Genomic DNA, 16,934 nt, shown 5'->3' with positions numbered 1-16,934 from the left:
AACATTTCAAAAATGTTTAATTGACTTTGAAATGCTTTGAGTGTCTGGATGGCTATGAGAAACTGCAATAGAGTCAATGGTATGCCATGTATGTCTTCTCATATCTGCTCTGCCATTCAGAAAGACAACAGTTAAACTGATGTTGGCTTCGCTCTACTTTGATTCCCTAACAACCAAAGTTCAGTTCTCTCCGAATTGGGTATGTTAATTGATTCAGTGTCCATTCCTGAGATCTCATCAGCATCTACTTAGTAAAGCCTCCTCAAAAAGTTGTGTTTTCATCTCAGAAATCAATTTAATGAGCTTTTTCTAAAATCAGAGTTCAAGTACTCTGAATTCAAGTGCACTCCCTTCCTAAGTAAGCTCACCAAGACTGAACCTGAATACTGACTTTGTTCCATCGACACTGGATGCAGCGTTCATTTAAGCAATGAAATACTTTTCCCTTCTTTCATGGATAGCCTCTCAGTTCTCTGCATTGTACTGCACCTGCCAAATTTCGGCCGCTCAATCAGCCACCACCTTCACTGGCAGTCCCTCAGGGTTGGGGATGACATTTAAATCCATCCATAACACGTTGTGTTGTCAGAGAATTTTGCTGCAGCATTCTGACCTCATTTACTATGTCATTTACTGCTAATAAATAGTGACTGATTGAAGTCCTAGCTATCTGCTCTTCTTGCTGCTGCCAGCAGGAAAAAGGTGCAGGAGACTGAGAACTCCATCAGCAGGTTCAGGAACAGTTATTACCCCTCAATCATTAGGCTTTTGAACCGAAGGGGATAACTTCACTCCATGTCAACTCAGCCGCAACACTCTCTTTCAAGGACGCTTCATCTCATTTTCTTGATACTTATTGCTTATTTATTTATCATTATTATTATTTCTTTCTTTTTGTCTTTGTACATTTTCTTCTCTTTTGGGCACTGGTTGTCCAAGTTGGTGGGGCCTTCCATTGATTCTGTTACTGTTATTCATCTATACATTTATTGAGTATGCCCGCAAGCAAATGAAATTGAAAAAGGATTGTATATGGTGTCATATAAGAACTTTGATAATAAATTTACTTTGAACTTTAATGTTCCAGGGTACAAGTGCTTCAGGCAGGATAGAGGTGGTGGGAAGAGATGAAGAGGAGTGCAGATTTGTTTATGGGGATATCATGGTGGAAGTCAGATGAAATCAGTGAAGGGTCATTCGTGAGGCTTTATAGGTGGAGCTGAGAATTAAGAAGGGAATAATCACATTGTTGGGATTATACTATAGGCCCTCGAAATAGTCAGTGGGAATTAGAACAAAAATGCAGGAGAATTGTGGAGAGTTGCAAGAATAATAGGGTTGTCATAGTAAGGGATTTTAACATTCCTAACATGGATCAATGTTGCCATGGTGTTAAGGGCTTAGATGTGGGGGAATTTGTTGCATGTTCAGAAATTATGTAGAGGGTGCTACTGGGAAGAAAGCAAAACTCAACCTACTCTTGGGCAATGGTGCAGGGCAAGTCGCTGAGGTGAATGTTCAACTTCTAAATTGGAACAAGGTGAATTTTAATGGTATTAGTCAAGAGTTTGCAAGCAAAGGGACCTCCAGCAATTGGGAGGCTTTTAAATGCAAGATAACAAGAGCTAAAGGTCTACATGTTGCTGTTAGAGTGAAGGGCAATACTGATAGGAGTAGGGAATCTTGGAGGACAAGAAATATTGGGGCCCTGGCCAGAACTAAGATGGAGGCAGCTGGGGCCAAGTGAATATCTGAAAGAGTATCAACAATGTAAGAATATATTAAGGAAAACAGGATGGGGACACGAGATAACTTTGGCAGAGAAGATTAAGGAGAGTCCAAAGAGATTAAGGGAAAAATAGTAACTACAGATAGAATAGGGCCCTTCAGAGACAAAATCGGACATCTTTGTGTTGGGCTGTATGAGATGGGCAAGGTTCATAATCCTCTGTTATTACCCATAGAGATAGACTTGAAGAGTTGGGAACTAGGGATAGTTAATGGGGATATCGTGTTGATAGTCTACATTACAGTAGAGGAGAGAATGCCTTAGATGATATAATGTTAAACAAATCTCTGGGATCTGACCAGATACATTCAAGAGTACCACGAGAGCCAGAGAAGAAATTGTAGGAACTCTTTGCATTGTTGTGAAGTTTAGTTCTCATAAGTATGAGCTGTTAACTTTTGGAAAGTCAAATCCAAGTAGGACTTCCACAGTGAACAAGACTCTAGGCACCTTCACCTTTATCAGTCAGTGCAATAAGTATAGAAATTGGAAGGTATATTGTTTTGCTCAAGGCACTGGTGAGACTGCACTTAGAATATTGTGTTCTGTTCTGATCATCTAGATAAAGGAATAAAAAATATCTGACTGGATCGTGCATAATAGATTTATGAAGATGTTGCCAGGACTTGATGAACTGAGTTATCTGAGAGATTGGACAGATTAAGACTTTTTGTCCTTGGAGTGTGGGAGACTGAGAAGTGATCTTATAAAATCATGAGGGACATGGATAGGATGAATGCACAGGGTTGGGGAATACAGAACTGGAGGACATGGTTTTAAATTGAGAGGGGAAAGACTTAATTAGGATTTGAGGTGCAGCATTTTTTACATAGAGTAAGTTACATATATGGAATCAACTGATGAAAAAAGTGGTTGAGACAGGTGCAGTAACATTTTAAAGAGATAGTTGGACAGGTACATGGGTAGGAGAGGTTTTGAAGAATTTGTGCCAAATGTGGACATGTGGAATTGATTGTCAGGGCCTTTTTCCATGCCATAATGCTCTATGTAGCAGTCTTTTGGATTTGATATCAAGTCCTACAATTTTAGGAACATGAATTCTCATTTACAAATTAAACTGACTAGTGCTGTTTTCATTTTATCCATGGGTTTTATTGGCTCAGTTTTTCCCTCTTCAATAAATCTTAGTATCATTGACTCATCTAGCCATATAGCACAGAACCAGGTCCTTTGGCCCAACAGGTTATCAAGAATATAGCTATCTTAATCCCATTTACCAGCACCTGGTCTGTAGCCTTCTGCGTCTTAGTGATTCAAGTGGTCTTCATTTTTGAATGTTGTGAGATTACCTGCCTCTACTGCCTTCCCAGGCATTGTGTATTCTGGATTGCAACAACCAACAGGTGAAAAAATTATTTTCCTAATCCCCTCTAACCCACTTAATCCTTCCCTTAAACCTACGATCTCTGCTTTTATACATCTCCATATGGGGCAGTTTCCCACTATCCAAATCATTAATAAAAATAACAAACAGTAGGGGTTACCACTTTCCAAATGCCAGTTACCTTTATCAGATTAGCAAGAAGTTGATGCAGCAGCATTCCAATTGAATAAAATATCTAATGGATTTCATTTGGAATACTTTCATATGAAACTTAAAGAAAAAAAAACTCCCTGTAAGTAAAATTCTATGAGACTAGCAACATAAAACTATAATTACTAACATAAGGTTTTTCTGTACCAGTTTCACCCATACTGTTATGTTTTGTAACTCCAGGGACTAATCAAAAGAAAAACACTGATAGGATAAATAGTTTACTTAGTTTTTCTTTAGTAAGGCACGCACACATGACATGGTGATGTAATGACATGCCATTCACGTACTTCTTACATATAACTGGCAAATGAATTATGTAACCAAAGAATACTTAATCAAACAATACATTTAGAATATTACTGAAATAATACTGAAATTACACTTCTCCCTACATAGCTATAAACTCTAACTTAAAAAAGAATGCATCTCGACTCAAATAATGTAACATATGCTCTTTAATGATAATACAACTACTATATAGATTAGATATGCACAACCTAGTAAGCGTTAAATTGTCCCATTCAGGCCTAAAGATTTGATTGCTGTGGAGGATTTCTTATTCTTGTGGGACAACGTCTTTAGCAGGTGGGACTTGTGTCTGTGAAACAATCTCGGGTTCTGGGCCCTCCTCTGTGGTGGCTGTCGGTAATGACTCTGGGACTGCAGGAAGTGATTCCGACAGGTCTAGACAGCTTTTGTCTCTAACAATTGAACTTCTGCTGCATATTCCAGCCATTTTGGGTTGCCAGGTAGACCTGAGGCAGTGTAGGTTCTTTCCTGCTTTCCCTTTGGATCATCTCTGCCGTAATAGGGAGATTTTCAATTTGCATTGGAGACAAAACATCAAGGGGAGTGTCCTCTTTTGTAAATTTTTCAGTTATTTCCTTTTCCGAGGGTAAACTGGACAATCCATCTGCATTTCCATGATTAATTGTTCTCTTGAATTAGATCTTGTAATTGTATTCTCCAAGCAACAGAACCTATTCATGTTGCTGCTGTTAGTGAAACTCCTTTCTGTTGATTGAAAATGGACTCCAGTGACTGACGATCAGTAATGAGGGTAAACTCTGTCCCATACAAATACTGGTTGAAATGCTTTATACTCCAAATGTACTCAAGGCCCTTCTAACAACCTGTGTGTAATTTTTCTCTGCAGTGGTAAGGGAATATAATGTAAAGGTTATTAGGCATTCACTTCTATAACTCATAACATGTGATATGAGTGCACTTATACCATAAGGTGAGGTATCACAGGCAAGTTTCACTGGACAATGTGGATCATGATGTGTGAATGCAGTGTATGAAGTCACCATTTCCTTTACCATTTGGAAAGCTACTTCTAACTGATTTGTCCATTGCTATTTCTAACTGATATGTAGTAATGAGTTCCAAGGGTGAGGCACAGTTACCAGGTTTGGCAGGAGCCTGTTAGAGTTATTTACAAATCCTCAAAAGGACTGCAACTTTACATGGCTATTGGACGTGGGGTATCCACCACTGCTTGAATTTTCTCAGCTTATTTGTGTAATGCTTGTGCATCAATGGTGCGGCCACAGTACGTGATGCTTTGTTTAAAGACTTCACTCTTGTTGCATCATGATCTGAAACTATATTTTTCTCATCTATTCAATACTGTCTTGAGATTTTGGACATGTTCCTTGTCGTGAGATTTTGGACATGTTCCTTGTCGCTGGTGGCGATGTTATCTAGGTAACACTGAGTGCCTGGGCATTCTTGTATTCCCTGGCCCATAGCTTTTTGACAGAGAACAGGTGAAGATATTACTCCAAAAATAAACCTATTAGCAATAAAGCACTTTGAAAGTGTTTATGGTGGAAAACACTTTGACTCTTCTTCCATCTCTATCTGTAGGTAGGCCTCAGTCCACTTTTCTGAAGTGTTTTTCTCCAGAAAAGGTTTGCAAAGACGTCCTGGGCAGAAGGTATTGATCTACTTTCAGCAGTTGGTTGATGGTGACCTTAAAGTCACCACAGATCCTGAAAGACCCATTCTTCTTGGCTACGGGGACTACAGGTGTGGCCCGTGGGTGCCACTCAATCTTGGAAAGGATTCCTTCAGCCTCCATGTGATCTAGCTCACTGGCTACTTTATCACAGATGTAGTAAGGAACTGACAGGATTTGTAAAATTTGTGTGTGTCCTTTTTATTTAACACTATTTTACCCTTGATTTGTTTGAGTTTTTCAATGCCATCTTTGAACACTGCTGTGACATCATCTAGTACCTTACTTAATTTGCTTTCAGTTGACTTTATTGCAGGGGATGTAGCATGCAAATTGTTCATTGATCTCCAATCAAGTTGTATTTGTCTCAGCCAGTCATGGCCCCACAATGCTGGCCCTTCTGTTTTTACCACATACAAGCCAATGTGGCTTGTTGGTTGTTGTAATTAATTATTATCAGTGCCATTCCCACAGGAGTTAATCTTGTCTCCAGTATAAGTTCTGAATTGGATATCTGCAGCCTTCAGTTCAGTATCTTTGAAATGATATTCAAACTCACTTTGTGGGATGTCTGAAACAGCTGAACCAGTGTCCAATTCCATTTTAATTAATTTGCCATTCCCTTTTGGTGTTAGTTATATTGCTGGTCTCTCATTAGTTTTCACAATATAAATCTTAAGGCTACTTAGCTTTGTGTGTCTCTCAGAATTATCAGATATTTTGTTAACAGCATGCAAATTAGTGCTCTTCTTGAACTGCAACTTGACTCTTTAGCCTTTTCTTGTCCCTGTGGAGTCCATTTATTTTTGTCTGCCTTACATGCTCTCAGTATGTGTCCTATTTTGTTGCATTTTCTGCAAACTTCACCTTTAAACCTTCATTGTTCTCGTGTATGTGAGTCCTTGCTGCAGTGATAACACAATTTGATCATCCAGGCAGGCTTCTGTTTAGACGTTACAATTTTGTTCATGCTTGCATTTGTTCCTGACTCCATCTCAATTGCATCACTCTGTTGTTTCCATTGATACAGAGATTTCAACTACTCTTTTAAATGTGAGTTGTATTTCAGTTAGGAGCCAGTTTTGAATGCTTTCTTGTAAGATTCCAGAAATTAAATGATTCTCAGTGTATCATTAAGCCCATCACTGAACTGACAATTCTTGGACACTTCAATTCAGCCACGTAAACTGAAATAGACTCCCCTTCCTTTTGATTCCACTCATGAAACCTAAAGCATTCTGCAGTCAACAATGATTTTGGTTCTAAATGTTCCTGCATTACTTTCACAATATTTTGGCTGGTTTGGTTGGAGCAGTTAAAATTCTAAGCAAACTGTATGCTTTCCCACCTATTATACTCAGTAACACTGTCACTCGCTTTTCATTGGCTCTTTCACTTGCTTCAAAATACTCCTCAGTTCATTCAGTATACATTATCCATCAATCCATTGTGCAATCTAATGTGACTATCCTTCCAATGTAGCCAACCAATTCTTCTTTTTCAAATGTATTATCTCCTGTACTCACTGTTCATGAACCTATAAATTTCATCAGTTTTCTTCCTATTTTGTGAACTCAACCATCTCTCCCCTTCCAAAGCAGCACGTGCTGTGTTTTTTTTAAACAATAGAGCATCTCTGTCCTCTTGCAAAGAAAAATTATATTGTGCTTCAACAGGTAGGTCATCTTCCCAGGTTTGTTTTAAAATGTACTTGTCAGTGGTGTTATGTTTGGTAACTCCAGAAACTAATTGAAAGAAAATCACAGGGGAGCCCATGATAACTTGTCTAATTTGTTTTGCTTTAGTGAGGCAGGCACATATGACATGATGGCGTAATGATCCGGGCCATTCACATACTGTATTTCTTACGTCTAACCTGTAATCAATTATTTAAACAAAAAGTACTGAATCAAACAAACTATTTGCAATCATACTCAAATATTAACTATAATACACATACCTGTGAATGTAGTTATATGAAGTAAAGCACTCTTCTTAAAACTATTATCTATATCTTTACATGCCATTGCTCCACTATACAAGTGATGCTCTCACAGTCTTGCCCAGTTTGATGCTGTCAAGTTCACAGTAGTCATTATTTCTATCATTTGATGGGTAAGCTGCTTCACATCAGCTTAAATTATTTTGCTGTGAGTAACCTATGATAGCTGGGTCTAGCTTCATTGCCAATTTGTATCAATGATAGAACCTTCATTTGGCAAATACTCACGACATTAATGACTTGTCTTTTCCTTACAGAGGACATACCGAGCAATGTATGATTACACTGCTGCAGATGAGGATGAGGTTTCCTTCAAGGATGGCGATTATATCATCAATGTGCAAGCAATTGATGAGGGTTGGATGTATGGCACTGTCCAGAGAACTGGAAAAACTGGAATGCTTCCAGCTAACTATGTTGAACCTCTTCACTGAATCCTGTTTCTCACCGTTTGTGCTTAAGCCTTTATTTTTATTACACTAAATGGTAATTAAAATATTGAAAGGAAAAGATAACTCTTAAGTATATTAAAATCCTATTTACTATCTAAATAGCTTTTCATTATTGTATTAATGATGTTCTCTTGAGACTTTCTAAAAAATTCTTCTTCCTACTGACTAATCATATTGTTCAGAAGGAAAACTGTCATTACTCCGATTTCCTGCAGTCAGTAAGGCTTTTAACAATGTTGACATATCAACATTGATAATGCTAGTCTTTAACAGTTATACAGAAACTTTCAGCTGTTCTGTTTGTGTTGCAGGTTATGATCTGCTTTGATCATAACTCACTGTACCACAAATATAATAATGGCTGTGTGAAGCTTTACTTTAGGTGCTTCTGTAGTATTTGAAGATTCTTGTTTTTGCAAAGTGTTTTAAGTTCAAGAGGTCCGTCATGATAATCATATGTGTTACAAATGAATGTGGGCTAATTCTGGAGAGATTTAATACTAACTTGTGCACATTTGTACTTTGCCTGTGAGATGCACAAAGGTTACTAATGTCAACTGTATAACATGAAGTATTTCCTTAGTGGGACTTTGTCTGTCTTCCCGTGCACTGTGGATTTCTCAAGCACTTTCTTCGGACTATGAATTGACCCTGAATAGTTTGCTTGATAATGTTTTATTTCAGAGGATTTTTTTTTTTTTTTGCTTTTTAGATTTTGGAGTATTTTGGGTTATTAGAAACTGAGATTCCATTGGATGAGTGTCATCTGGGTTTGTTTAGCTTTGCTTGATTTGGTTATTGGTTATGCATGCTCGGTCTGCAGTGTCTTGATAGTCAATAATCCAGTTTATTGAATTGTTTATAAAGTAGTTCTCATTAATTTTATCCTGATGAATGAAAAATTGTGTATTACTAGCACAACAATACTGTGACTAGTGCCACAAAGGATTAAATAAAGATACCATAGTATGTTCATTCTCTTGACTAATGGTCAGTATTTCTTTCAAAGCAATATAGCTATTGTCCTTCACATACACACATCATAAATATTAAAGTCTTTTTTGAAGAACTCCACAATGTAAACTTAGTAATTTATAACTATTACTGCGCTACTTCAAAGATTCAAAGTACATTTATTATCAAAGTATGAGTGCAGTGTACAATCCTCAGATTCATCTTCCTCACAGACAGCCACGAAACAAAGAAAGCCATGAATCTCTTCAAAGTATCAACCCTCCCACGCACAAAAAGATCGCGCAAATGGTGTAGAAAATGAATGATGAGCACAGAATATAAAACACAAATTGAAAAAGTCCAGGTATAGGCAGTTCAGCTCAGCTCAGTTCGGTCTGGTGCTGTGTCATTCGTTGCCTTCAGGCTGCCCTTCCTGATCAAAATCACTCAAAATAGCAACCAAAAATGAGTGACCAGAAACACATCATAACATGAACTAGAATCCAATCCATAAGCCACACTGATTAAACTTGCCGAAGACACAGAACTCTGGCAGCATCGAGGGGGAAGGAGACCTTCACACACAGACACATTGCTTAGGCAGCATTGAGCAAGAAGCTGGTAGATGGCGTTGAACACCCGCTCACCTTCTGTATTCGCCTCGATGATTTCACTCTTTGCTTTAATTGGCAATATTGGTGAGAAATGGAATCAATCATGGGCCATCTTCAGGCTTCTTAGTCTTGAGTCCGCATATTTCGCTCGAAACCTCACCAAACACCCTGGGAGACAGCAAAGCAAGAGATCGCTCAATCAACCTAAAAAGCAGACCACCAAAATGTAGATCACAGGCTTCAACAGTAGCAGAACCACAGCTGAAAGAAAAAGATGTGAAAGAAGTAGTTTCGTGAACCATCTGGAGGATGTTGTCCTTGGTCACATTTGCTGGCACTATCTTCTTCCATGTATCTGGCAAAGGTGAGGGAGTGATATGAGGAACGTATATAGTCAGAGGTTATAGAGCACTACACTACAGAAACAAGCTCTTTTGCCCATCTACTGCATGCCAACCTGTTTCTCTGCCTAGTCCCATCCACTTGCACCCGGACCATAGCCCTCCAGACACCTCTTGTGCATGCACCTACCCAAACTTCTCTTAAATGTTGCAACTGAACTTGCATCTGCCACTTCCACAGTATCACCACCCTCTGATTAAAGAAGTACACCCTCAAGTTTCCCTTAATTATTTCTCCTTTCACCCTAAACCCATGACCTCTAGTTCTAGCCTCATCCAACCTCAGGTAGAAAAACCTTTTATGTATTTTCTGTGTCTATATTTCTCAAAATTTTGTATCTCTCAATAAGAACTCCCTTCATTCTCCTATGCTCCAGGAAATAAAATTCTAATCTATGCAACCTTTCCCTATAATTCATGTCTTCAAGAACCAGCACCATTCTTGTAAATTCTCTCTGCATTCTTTCAAGCTTATTTATATCTTTCTGGAAGATAGGTGACCAGAATTGCACACAGTACTCCAAATACAGCCTCACCAACATCTTTTACAACTTCAGCTTAACATCTGTACTCAGTGCTCTGATTTATAAAGGCCAATGTGCCAAAAGTTCTCTTTACTACTCTATCTACCTGTGATGTCGCTTCCAAGGAATTACGGACCTGTATTCCCAGAACCTCTTGTTCTATCGCAAATTATGTAAGCCCTACCCTGGTTTGTCCTGCCGAAGTGCAACACCTCACACTTGTCTACATTAAATCCCATCTGTCATTTTTCAGCAATTCTGGGGTGTGTTAAGAACATGTGAGAGAGAACAGGTTAAGAGGAAATAAGTGGAAAATAAGATTAATAGGATTGTTCTGTGAACCAGTATAGATTCATATGGCCTCTAAAATTGTGAGGTAAAATGGAAAAAATATGTGAAAGATATTAAAGGAGGTGGTGATATATTCCTTAGGAAATAATACAATTGACTGGGGCAACATGGATTTAGGAAGGAAAATCAGGCTTGACAAGTCTTTTGAGATCGGGTAAAGGGTGATCCTTTGTGTTTAGGGAGTTACGGAACCAAATTGGAGCACATGGAATTGGGGATGACAAATTGGCATGGATTGATGATTGATGAAAACAGGTAAGGAATAAACAGGCCTTTTCTGTTTGGGAGGAAGTTGTAGATTCATAACACAGGAAAAGGCTCTTTGGCTCAATGTGTCTATGCAGGACATTAAGTACTAACTATACCATTTCTATCCTACAGCACTCAGTGTTTCAAGAGCTCATCTAAATACTTAAACACTATGTCTAGAGTGCAGTTCGTTAAAATCAATGATTTGGTTGAAGTGATCAATCACATTATGTAAAAGTTTGCTGATGACACAAAGCTGGGTTGCTGTGAAGAAGATAATGATTTTGTAGAAAAATGCAAGCAGATTAATCAAATGGGCAAGGGCATGGCAAATAGAATATAATGTAAAAAAATCTAAGGACATCCACTTTGGTAGAAAAATAGTATGGAGGATTATATTTTTAAATGATGAGTGTTCGTATGTTTTTTGTGTTCAGAGGAAACAAAATTTTTTACACAGCAGTGAAAGCAAATGTACATGTACAGCAAGCAGTTAGAAAGGCAAATGGTATACTGGTCTTCACTGGAAATTTGTCCAAATACTTAATGAAACTTGCATAATTGCATCTGGTGTATTGTGTACACTTCTGATCCCCTTACCTAAGGAGGGGTGTCCTTGTAAGTAAGGAAGAGAAGTATATGTTCACCAGGTTGACTGATAAATCAGGGTTTTTGTTTGCATCAGGTAGCTAGAATTATATACCTGAGTTTAGCAAATTGATAGGTAATCTAACTGGAATACATAACCTTCTTACAACATCTGACAGGATGGATGAAGGTAATGTTCCCATGACTCAGGTGACCAGGACCAGGGGTTACAGATTCAAAATGGGAAGTTGATTATTCAGCAGTGAAGTGAAATTCATGAGGAGGATACTGATTTTCTTTAAATCTCTGCCCAAGAGGAATAAGTAAATTCAGGACACATCAATAGGTTTTTTGCCTATTAAGGGAATCAAAGTTATATAGGGGTAATATAGGAGTGTAGTGTTAAAGTAAAAGCTCAGGCAATGAACTTTTTGAATAATGGAGCAGATACAAGTGGCTGACATACTTCTCCATGTGTTTGATACAAGAGATTCTGCAGATGCTGGAAATCTTGAGCAACACATACAAAAAGCTAGACTAGCTCAGCATCTTAAGTAGCATATATGGAGGGAAGCAAACTGCCAATGTCTCAACCGAGACTGAAACATTGAGTATTTTTTTCCCACCACAGGTACTGCCTGATCTGCTGAGTTCCTCCAGCATTGTGTATGTGTTCTTCCATCTGTTTCTGATGTTCATTTTCCTCTTTATGGGCCTTTTACCTGCCTTTATTCAAAGTATTCATGGCAATTAGTTTAGCTTCATGGCGAGAACAGTCCAGGAAAAGGAGCATGACTGAAGATCTTCCTGTAGGATGCCACGTATCTCACTGATTATGGACTTAGGAAACCTAAGCCTAGAAATATATTACTCTTCATGTGGTATCTCTGTGAGATTAGGCTATTTAAAGTTACCTCTACCTCCTCTGTCAGGATTCCTGAGCCACCCAGATTTGTGAGCGGTGGAAAGTTGCAAGAGGTGTCACTACTGAGGCTATCATTGCAAATCTCAAAGTAAATACTGCAAAAAGCACTCTCTCTTAGTTGTGGGACATTGTGGATGGTGTTTGAATATGACCCTTGGAGCTGCCCAGTCAAGTCCCCTGTTAACGGCAGAGGGCATGAGTAAAAGAAGCTGGATTAGGCCTTTCAGCTTCTTATACCTGCTTCACCATTCACGAGGATCATGGTTGATTTTATTCTACCTCAGCGCTGCTTCCTGGCACTAACTCCCTTGATTCCCAAAGTGTTCCTTTAAGAAGCAAGAAAAGCAACAGGCATCCTGGTTCAATTTAAAGTGATTCATAACACTTACAGTGTTGAATGTTGAGCTCCAATTATTTTAGGGAGTGGCAAGAATGGGTGTGGCCCCTGACACCAGGAAACGGTCAGACACAAACACAGATTGCAGCCAAAGATGCCAAGTGGAAATAGAGCACTCAGAAATTATATTGTGTATTACTGGAAAAAAAGGCTATGTGTTTAAATGTTTTTTGCTCAGGAGTGAAAAAACAAAGTTATGGTGAACCCTGATAAAAATACTGATCAATTGTTGTTTTGACAGCCACATTATGGAAGATGATAAAAGCTTTACAGATGAAAGGTCTCACACCAAAACATTGACTATTGATTTCCCTTTACAGATGTGGACTGATGCACTGAGCTACTCCAGTTTTTCTCCCTCATATTTCAACACCTGCAGACTCTATTGTCTCCAAGGCTTGACAGAGGGTGAAGAAGAGATCAGCTTGTACAGCTCCATCAACAATTGAAATATGGATAATTGGAGAACTTGGTAGTTTTCTTCTAACAAAGAAGCCTAAAGTCATGGGTTTTGATTGGAGAGATATAGAGAAGCCTTTAAAGAATCAGGATCTATGTTCTACAACTACCATTGCAAAGCTCAGGATTAGAATCAGATTTATTATCAATAACATATGATGTGAAATTGGTTGTTTTGTAGTGCAAAGACAGAAAAATCAATAAATTATAAAAAATAAATAGTGCAGAATTAAAGGAGTAATGAGGTGGTGTTCATGGACCATTCAGAATGCTAATAGAAGAAGCTGTTGCTAAAATGTTGAAAGTGAGTTGTCAGGCTCCTGAACCACCTCCTTGATTGTAGTGACAAGACAAGGACTCACCCTGAATGATGAGGATTCTTAATGGTTGGTGCTGCCTTCTTGAGACACTGGCTCCTGAAGATCTTCTTGATGAGGGTTGTACCTGTAATTAAGCTAGCTGAGTCTATAATCCCCTGCTGCCTCTTGTGGTCCTAGGGATTGAAACCACCATTCCAGACTCTGGTGCAATCTGTCAGAATGCTTTTCACCGTAAATCTATAGGAATCTGTAGGAATTTTTGATGACAAACCAAATTTCCTCAAACTCTTAATGAAGTAGAACTACTGGTGTTGCTTCTTCATGACTGCATCAATGTATTAGCCCAGGTTAGTTTCTCTGAGACCCTAGAACTTGAAACTGCTCGCACTTTCTACTGCTGACCCTTCAATGAGGACTGGAGTGTGTTCTCCCGACTTCTCCTTCCTGAAATCTACATTCAATTTCTTGGTACTGCTGATGTTGAGTACAAGATTGTTGTTGTTATGGCACCTCTCGATCCACTGATCTATTATACTCCTGTACCATCTGAGACTCTGCCAACAACAGTAGTGCGATTGGTGAATTTACAGATGGCATATGAGCTGTATTTAGTTACACAGTCATTACTGTAGGGAGAGTAGAACAGTGGGTTAAACACTCATCCTTGATATGCACCTGTACTGATGGTTAGCAAGATGGAGATATTATTGCCGCTCCTCACTGACTGTGAACTCCCAGGTGAGGAACCTGAGCATCCAGTTCCAGAAGGAGGTACAGAGGCCCAAGTTTTGATGCTTCTTTATTCATACTGAGGGAATGAAGTGTTGAATGCTGAACTGTAATCGATAAACAGTAACCTGACCTATGTCTTAGACCATAAGATATCAGAGCAGAGTTAGGCCATCTGGCCCATCGAGCCTACTCCACCATTCAATCATGGCTGATCCTTATATTAATCTTCTCCTCAACCCCAGTTCCTGACTTTCTCTCCGTAACCTTTAATGCCATGTCCAATCAAGAACCTATCAATCTCTGCCTTAAATACACCCAACGATCTGGCCTTCACAGCTGCATGTGGCAACAAATTCCACAAATTCACCACCCTTTGCCCAAAGAAATTTCTCAGCATCTTTATTTTGAAAGGGCGCCCCTCTATCCTGAAGCTGTGCCCTCTTGTCCTAGACTCTTCCACCATGGGAAACATCCTTTCCATATCTACTCTGTCTAGGCCTTTCAACATTCGAAAGGTTTCAATGAGATAACCCCTCATCCTTCTGAATTCCAATGAGTACAGACCCAGAACCATCAAATGTTCCTCAGATTTAATCCTTTCATTCCTGGAATCATCATTGTGAACCCCCTCTGGACCCTCTCCAATGCCAGCACATATTTTCTAAGTTGAAGGGCCCAAAACTGTTCACAATACTCAAGGTGAGGCCTCACCAGTGCCTTATAAAGCCTCAACATCACATCCTTGCTCTTGTATTCCAGACCTCTTGAAATGAATGCTAACATTTCATTTGTCTTCCTCACCACCGACTCAACCTGCAAGTCTAACTTCAGGATGTTCTGCACAAGGACTCACAAGTCCCTCTGCATCTCAGATTCCTGGATTGTCTCCCTGTTTAGAAAATAGTCTGCACATTTATTTCTACTACCAAAGTGCATGATCATGCATTTTCCAACATTGTATTTCATTTGCCACTTTCTTGTCCATTCTCCTAATCTGTCTAAGTCCTTCTGCATCCTATCTGTTTCCACAACACTACCTGCTCCTCCACCAATCTTCATATCATCTGCAAACTTGGCAACAAAGCCATCTATTCCATCATCTAAATCACTTAGATACAGCATAAAATGAAGCAGTCCCAACACTGACCCTTGCAGAACACCACTAGTCACTGGCAGCCAACCAGAAAAGGATCCTTTCATTCCCACTTGCCGCCTCCTACCAATCAGCCAATGCTCTAACCATGCCAGTAACTTTCCTGTAATACCATGCGCTCTTAATTTGCTAAGTAGCCTTATGTGTGGCACCTTGTCAAAGTCCTTCTGAAAGTCCAAATATACAACATCCACTGCATCCCCTTTATCCATCCTACTTGTAATCTCCTCAAAGAATTCTAACAGGTTCATCAGGCAGGATTTTCCCTGAAGGAAAGCATGCTGACTTTATACTATCTTGTCCTGTGTCACCAAGTACTCCATCACCTTAACAATTGACTCTAATGAGGTCAGGCCAACTGGTCTATAATTTCCTTTCTGCTGCCTTCCTCCTTTCTTAAAGTGTGGAGTAACATATGCAATTTTCCAGTCCTCTGGCACCATGCCAGATTCCAATGATTTTTGAAAGATCATTTCTAATGCACCATATTCTCTAACATTACATCTTTCAGAACCCTAGGGTGCAGTTCCTCTGGTCCGGGTGACTTATGTACCTTTAGGTCTTTCAGCTTTTTGAGCACCTTCTCTCTTGTAACAGTAACTGCACCCACTTCTCTTCCTTCACACACTACAACAGCAGGTACACTGCTAGTGTCTTCCACAGTAAAGACTAATACAAAATACTCACTGAATTCATCAGCCATCTCCTTGTCTCTCGTTATCTCGTTATTATTTCTCCTGCCTGGTTTTCTAGCTGTCCTATATTCACTTTCATTTCCCTTTTATTTTTAACATACTTGAAAAACTTTTACTGTCCACTTTGATATTATTTGCTAGCTTGCTTTCATATTTCATCTTTTCCCTTCTAATTATTTTTTAGTTGCTCTCTGTATGTTTTTAAAAACTTCCCTATCTTCTGTCTTCCCACTAATTTTTGCTTTGTTGTATGCCCTTTCTTTTGCTTTTTCAATACCTTTGACTTCCCTTGTCAGCCATGGTTTTACTATTTTACCATTTGAGTATTTCTTCATTTTTGGAATACACATGTCCTTCGCCTTCCTCATTTTCCCAGAAACACACGCCATTGCTGCTCCTTCTAATTTACTTTGGCCAACTCCTCTCTCATACCACTGTAATTTCCCTTACTCCACTGAAATACTGCTACATCAGACTTTACTTCCTATCAAATTTCAAATTGAACATAATCGTATTGTGATCACTGGTTCCTAAGTGATCTATTACCTTCAGCTCCCAACGTGCTTCCAGTTCATTATGTAATACCCAATCCAGTATAGCTGATCCCCTAGTGGGCTCAATGACAAACTGCTCTAAAAAGCTACCTCTTTGGCATTCAACGAACTCACTCTATTGAGATCAATTACCAACCCAATTTTCCCAATTGATTTGCACGTTAAAATCTCCCATGACTACCATAACATTACCCTTTTGACTCACCTTTTCTATTTCCTGTTGTAATCTGTGGTCCAGCTCCCAACCACTGTTG

General features: G+C 39.1%; 1 protein-coding gene across 6 annotated transcripts in view; it reads left to right on the top strand.

Annotated features, from left to right (window-relative positions):
• Positions 1-8,739, top strand: part of nebl (nebulette) — a 313,389-nt gene extending 304,650 nt beyond the window's left edge. For all 6 annotated transcript variants that reach the window (XM_073054631.1, XM_073054632.1, XM_073054629.1 and 3 more), the window contains one exon: positions 7,570-8,739. In XM_073054631.1, the coding sequence (XP_072910732.1) occupies positions 7,570-7,746 (177 nt within the window). In that variant the 3' untranslated portion in view covers positions 7,747-8,739. The remainder of the gene's footprint in view (positions 1-7,569) is intronic.
• Positions 8,740-16,934: the final 8,195 nt, after the last annotated feature.

Source organism: Hemitrygon akajei, chromosome 8 (assembly GCF_048418815.1).
Source record: "Hemitrygon akajei chromosome 8, sHemAka1.3, whole genome shotgun sequence".
NCBI lineage: Eukaryota > Metazoa > Chordata > Chondrichthyes > Myliobatiformes > Dasyatidae > Hemitrygon > Hemitrygon akajei.
Note: the sequence above shows the minus strand (reverse complement) of the source record. Positions and strands in the feature narration are given on the sequence as shown.